Raw genomic sequence first — 6,714 nt, 5'->3', positions numbered from 1 at the left:
CTAAGGGTACAAGCAATAAAGTACCTCAGTTATGTCACCATCAAGAGCAAAACACTGCAAACTAAGAGGCACATGCAAGCAGGAATTTAAATCAATATGGAAAACTGATGATCATTATCTCACATCTTATGATGGAATTAAGAGCCAGCCTACCTCACTTTCAACAAGCTTCCTTTTGGCCATGAGAACCCCTGCCTTTTCCTTGTTCCCAGCTTGTAAGCTCTGCTTAGCTAGGGCAAAGTAGCTGGATAAAGATGCTTGTAGTCTGGCCACATAGACTGGAAACAATGTATGAGGGAAGGGGATTTGAGAGAGTGCACAAATGTGTACATCTTTCACTTATATTTAATATCTGTAAATATACATGTATGAGGTTCAACGATAGCCAACAAAATTGCAATTATTTCCAAAATTTTAATCAAATTTCAAAAGTCAACTTGTGACAAAACAGCTGAAAATTGAAAGGATGAACACCTAACATGTTCTAAAATGACTTCCTCTGACACAAAAATTTAATTTGAGCATCAACAAAAGGAGAGAGAGATGATATCTTTCATCCTCTGCAGTGTTGAAAAGAACAAGGAATCATCACACACTGTGTAGTGCTCTTTATAATGGCCTTTTTACACAAATTTGCTGACACAAATACAATGAGGTTATCAACAAAAACAATTAAAAATCAACAACACCCCAGCTAAGTCCCTGATAATCGGCACAGTCTCGTCAGTGTCCATCTACTAAAACATAACAGGCAAAATAATATAAGATAGGCAAGTAGGCACTGAATATTTAGGATAATTTTGATACCTTGCCTGGCTTGTTTTCCACCCTCCATCAGGAACAACTGCAGCTTGTGCATCCTGTCTGACAGTATCTTTTGCTGTTCGTTCAATTCTTTAGGAATACTCCTTCTTTGTGCCTGAAATTCTGCCAGCTAAATCATACAAGAAGGTTGGCAAATCAACATAGATATACATAACATACATGTATCTTAACCCAATAGTAATCAAACCTCCAATTTAGCCCTCTTTCAAGTTAGGGTTAAAAAGTAAAAACCTTTGAATGAAAATGTAACAGCTAAGATTACAGAACTACATTAGATACTACGCTCCAGGCTGAAATACCTTTTTCTTGAGTGTCTCTAGCTCCCAGTTCAATACAGCTAAACTATCAGCAGGCTGCACATTCCTAAACAAAGTTAAAATGAGCTAAATTCAGAAAATAGGAATTAATTACATTAAATGTACATTAAATCCTGTTTTCCCTCTCCAAAACTGCCCCATCTTGTGTCAAAATGTCTCTTTTTTACTTGTTCAGTTGAGGCCATAGCCAAACTTTTCAACGCTATAAACATTAATGTTATGTACTCATCTTTGTCACAGTATGGATGCTACCAGTATTTATGGAATAAAAACAAACTGCTTTTAAAATAAATGTTACGTGGTACATATGTTACACAGGTGACTGGGCTGCAAATCAAACAACAAATTACAACTTACTTTTGTGATGGGTTTGCTGCTGTATTACCCTGAGGAGAAAAGTTATTCATAATTACAAATGTAGCTGATTCATGTTTCAAGTTAGGATACCTGACTTTCACATACCCTGTGTCCATCACTGATGGTAATGTCTCCCGCTTACCTGTACACATTGACAAAGCGCTGATGTGTGTCTATTAACTTCAGTTTAACAAGTATTTTTGATAAAAATATTACTGATTCCTCAAAAATCCCCCATAAAGCAGAAACCAATGGCACATTCATTCCTTCTATTTCCCAAGGTGAATCAACATAGCTCTACCTTCTACAGCCCTGCAAAATTTTCAACCTCTCCAGGTAATTTTCTCTGGGTGTTAGCTACTCATTCAAAGATCCATCTACACAGAGGAAACACCAGTACAATGCTCCATGACCTGACAATCATGCCAAGCACCACCGTGATCAAGATGCTACTTACACCAGTTAACACTAGGTTTCTCCCAGGCATATATTGGGCATAATACCCAGCACTACTTACAAACAAACCACTCACCGAAAACTATAAATATTCAAATCCTAATACATTGATATTGTAAAGACACTGTTTTCTTGGAATATGTTTGACACTTAAACTTAAAAAGTTAACTTACATGAGGAGTTGGTTGCTTTGAAGGACTGCTGAGACTTGAGCTTGATGTAGGAACCTACAGGAATAAAAGACAATCTCTGATTATTACATTATTCAAATATTAATTACTTCCATGAATAAACATGAGTTATAATCAAATCATCAAGCCTTCAGTCAAGTAAAGTGCTGTTCAAAACATTTATCATCTCATAACTTGTGACATTACCTGTAACTGACTCAATTACAATTCTGGTGTAGCAACCTCGTTCAGTTTCATCAAAAATTATTTCTCTCACTGGCTTGCACAGTTTCTAAAGAGGATAGCTTTATAAATAAACATTGTTTTAACCCTAGAAGAACCTGGGGGATATGTCCTCCTCAAGATTTTTTCTGAGAGTGCCACCGCAATTTTTTTCAGGAGCTGAGCCTGAAGGAAATTTTTGGGCAACACGTTGGCACCAGTTTTGTGACACTACAGTGTGCTATGACTTCTCCAGTAAACTTGCACCTAAGACACCACTATGTGCTATGAATTCACCACAAAAGCTGGTACCTAAGACACCACTATGTGCTATGAATTCACCACAAAAGCTGGTACCTGAGACACCACTATGTGCTATGAATTCACCACAAAAGCTGGTACCTGAGACACCACTATGTGCTATGAATTCACCACAAAAGCTGGTACCTAAGACACCACTATGTGCTATGAATTCACCACAAAAGCTGGTACCTGAGACACCACTATGTGCTATGAATTCACCACAAAAGCTGGTACCTGAGACACCACTATGTGCTATGAATTCACCACAAAAGCTGGTACCTAAGACACCACTATGTGCTATGAATTCACCACAAAAGCTGGTACCTGAGACACCACTATGTGCTATGAATTCACCACAAAAGCTGGTACCTGAGACACCACTATGTGCTATGAATTCACCACAAAAGCTGGTACCTGAGACACCACTATGTGCTATGAATTCACCACAAAAGCTGGTACCTGAGACACCACTATGTGCTATGAATTCACCACAAAAGCTGGTACCTGAGACACCACTATGTGCTATGAATTCACCACAAAAGCTGGTACCTGAGACACCACTATGTGCTATGAATTCACCACAAAAGCTGGTACCTGAGACACCACTATGTGCTATGAATTCACCACAAAAGCTGGTACCTGAGACACCACTATGTGCTATGAATTCACCACAAAAGCTGGTACCTGAGACACCACTATGTGCTATGAATTCACCACAAAAGCTGGTACCTGAGACACCACTATGTGCTATGAATTCACCACAAAAGCTGGTACCTGAGACACCAATATGTGCTATGAATTCACCTCAAAAGCTGGTACCTGAGACACCATAGTGTGCTATGAATCCACCAGTGAAAGCTGGTACCTGAGACACTATTGTGTGCTATGAATCCACCAGTGAAAGCTGGTACCTGAGACACTATTGTGTGCTATGAATCCACCAGTGAAAGCTGGTACCTGAGACACTATTGTGTGCTACGAATCCACCAGTGAAAGCTGGTACTTGAGACATCACTGTGTGCTACAAATCCACCAGTAAAAGATGGTACCTGAGACACTATTGTGTGCTACGAATCCACCAGTGAAAGATGGTACTTGAGACATCACTGTGTGCTACAAATCTACCAGTGAAAGATGGTACCTGAGACACTATTGTGTGCAACAAATCCACCAGTGAAAGCTGGTACTCCTTTCCTTGAATGCTGATTACTGAGAGGTTTTCAACACTTTTGCTTCTTCCACTTTAACTTCAACTTAAATTTAGGCTCCTTTACATCAGAGATTCCCCTCACACAGGTCTATATTTTGCCTCAGAACATCAAATCCTTTAACTTGAGGCAACAATTTACAACACTTCCATTTAATTTGGACATTCACAGTTTTTAAAGAATTCTTTAACTACAAATGAAGCGACCACTGACAATGACTCCAAGGTTTGGAACATGTCTACAGCTCTTCTGAATACTCACATATGATGACTTTTTGTGTGTACTATTGATGACCAGCCATTTTTCCTTGATTTGATCTTCCTTGACTCCACTCACTGGATGGTGCACACGTACTTTGACTTCAAGCTTTCCTCCTGTAGGCTTGCGGCCATCATATAACTTCATTACAAATGAGACATTCAAATGGCAGAGACATCAGTTATCTCTCAACTTTGTCATTAATATATAGTTTTTCAATGTTGATTGGATTCACAGTATAAAAGACCTTTAATATTCAGGAGAGGGACCCTTTTCAATCTTGTTCCCTGAATGTGTTTTATAAATCATAAAGCTGTTGAATAGTACCAGACTATTTTGCAACGGCATTCCAAGCCTCCCTTTCTAAATTTTCAAATCTGACTAAAAACACAAAGGTATATTTGATCACAAATTACAAATCATTTGCAAGAGTCTAGACAAGTACTAATTTGTCATGAAATTTGATTTTATTGCTACTGTATCAAGCTCCCAAAAATGAATGTAACCCTCACTTTCAATTTCAACATGGCTGACTCTTCAGTTCAACTCTCAGATGATATCATAACTTTTACAACAAACTATAAGTGCATGTTGTCATGTTGTCACCAACAAATTAAAAGTTTGGTCATGGTATCGACTGTACTGTCCCTCCAAGTATACTGTGGGTAGACATCCAATGACATAGATTAATTCTTCCGTATATTCTCTGCCATAAAATCAGTCATGCCTTCATAAGTTAACAAAGCAGTCACCACTTGTGCACTTTTCTTATTTCAGAGCCCCTTCAATGCAAGAAGCAACAGATTTAAATCTGCGAGGAATCTATAAACTCATCTACCTTCTTGTTGAGATCCACGCCATGCCAACTGCAGGATTCTCAACATGCCCTGGTTTGATACCCACAAACAAGTCCCAACCATTCCATAACACATTAAAAAGTAACTCCTGGGAACCTCAAACATTTGGCCATATCCAAACAAAATATAACCATTAATAATGTTTTGTATGGTTAGCCTCAAGTTTGCCTAAAGGTCCTTACTATTAAATTATCTATACTCACAGGGACACTTTCATGTATTTCACATTTACTTTCCAAGTCAGCTAACTTTAGACTTGCTTGTGCCAACAGCTTATCACTCCGTAGAAACCCTCTCCCATAGTAGACTTCAAATCTGATAGACCTCCTTTTCACACATGATGCAAAGGATCTGTTGCGTTGAATATTCAGCTTGGTGGAGTCATTATATTCCACCATCTCAAAGCCCTTGCTCCAGCCTGTCTTGCCAGTTTGAGGTTCATCCTTCAAAACAACAAAACCACCATGAAACCTTTATTATCAACTGTGCATTGATTTATTAAAGTAATGCTTAACCCCAATTCATTCATTACTCTTGTCAGGTAGGTTCCGGTATCCACCAAAATCCTACCCTGTTGCAGGTGCCCAGCTACCTCTTTTTACTTTAACTTTTAGACCACTGATGTAAAGAAACTTTGGACTTTCAAAATTTCAAATTTTTGAATCTTAAAAGATATGGAGTGATTAAGGTTTACCATTCCAAAACAATGGGACTGCTACTTTCCCAGAACACATTTTGCAAAAAAACTGACAACACATTAACTTTAGTAAAGGAAATTAAATATAAACTCTTTAAAATTAAAGTTTTGTTATCCTCATTATCCTGCAGTAAACTGACAGTAATTTACACAATGAAATATCAACCAACACTTACAATACGCCTCTAGCCAACAACAACCATGTTAAGTATTGATGTTGACTTTCACTATTTGGGGGGCTTAAGTAGAAGAGGTACTTTAGCAGGTTCTGCTGCTGTGATTAGCTCAACATGAAAAAATGTATCAGACTTTGAGTTTATTGCAAAAAAATAAAAAGATCTAAAAATAATTTAAATGTAAAGTAGGAAGTGAAAATGAAGGGACCTTCTGTCACACATTTCTCTGGCTTTGTTACCACTCTATAGATCCATGCATCAGAAGCCAAACTATGTGTCCAAGTTATACAATGTGAATGTCAAAGCAGGCAAAAGGTGAAAAAAAAAGTTGAAAAGACGCATGCAAGTAAGCAGTAATTCCAATTCAAGTCTACAATACTTACATTTGGATATGGAAACTCAAACTTGATATATGTGTCGAGATCTTTTTCTCCTAGTAAAAAGGAAGAATTGCATGAAATGTATTTACATAATTTACATAATTTTCTTCAGATTATGTTTATTTAGAGGAAGTTTTAATCTTCATTCTTTAATTTTCTGATTTATTTCATTCAACTGACATTTGTACATGAGTAGAAATGATGGTGATCTAGTATTTAATACATCTTTTTTTTTATGTTTAATCAACATTGTCCAGCACTAGCCTTGACTTAGGAGGGGGACATTCAGTCTTTGCTATTAATGGTGATACAAAACTCAAAACATGAGAGGAACATAAAGGCCCATCATTTACATGCACTTGCTCTTCTGCATGAGTGCTGCATTACAGTGTACAAGTACATGTATTTCTACATCTCCAATGACAATTTTAAGCTGAATGTATATAACTACATTGTGACTTCAAATTGGAGGAAGGAACCCAAATGCC

At 37.5% G+C, this 6,714-nt stretch overlaps 1 protein-coding gene across 2 annotated transcripts in view; it reads right to left on the bottom strand.

Moving 5' to 3' along the window:
* LOC110988166 (coiled-coil and C2 domain-containing protein 1-like) overlaps positions 1-6,714 on the bottom strand; it is a 39,527-nt gene that overhangs the window by 3,597 nt on the left and 29,216 nt on the right. For both annotated transcript variants that reach the window (XM_022251444.2, XM_022251443.2), the window contains exons 17-24: positions 6,230-6,279; positions 5,177-5,416; positions 4,120-4,257; positions 2,129-2,182; positions 1,500-1,528; positions 1,125-1,188; positions 808-934; positions 154-278 (exon numbers count right to left, since the gene is read on the bottom strand). In XM_022251444.2, the coding sequence (XP_022107136.2) occupies positions 154-278; positions 808-934; positions 1,125-1,188; positions 1,500-1,528; positions 2,129-2,182; positions 4,120-4,257; positions 5,177-5,416; positions 6,230-6,279 (827 nt within the window). The remainder of the gene's footprint in view (positions 1-153; positions 279-807; positions 935-1,124; positions 1,189-1,499; positions 1,529-2,128; positions 2,183-4,119; positions 4,258-5,176; positions 5,417-6,229; positions 6,280-6,714) is intronic.

Source organism: Acanthaster planci, linkage group LG18 (genome assembly GCF_054643075.1).
Source record: "Acanthaster planci isolate LZ-2023a linkage group LG18, COTS_SCS, whole genome shotgun sequence".
Classification (NCBI taxonomy): Eukaryota; Metazoa; Echinodermata; class Asteroidea; order Valvatida; family Acanthasteridae; genus Acanthaster; species Acanthaster planci.
This window is presented reverse-complemented; position numbering and strand designations above follow the sequence as displayed.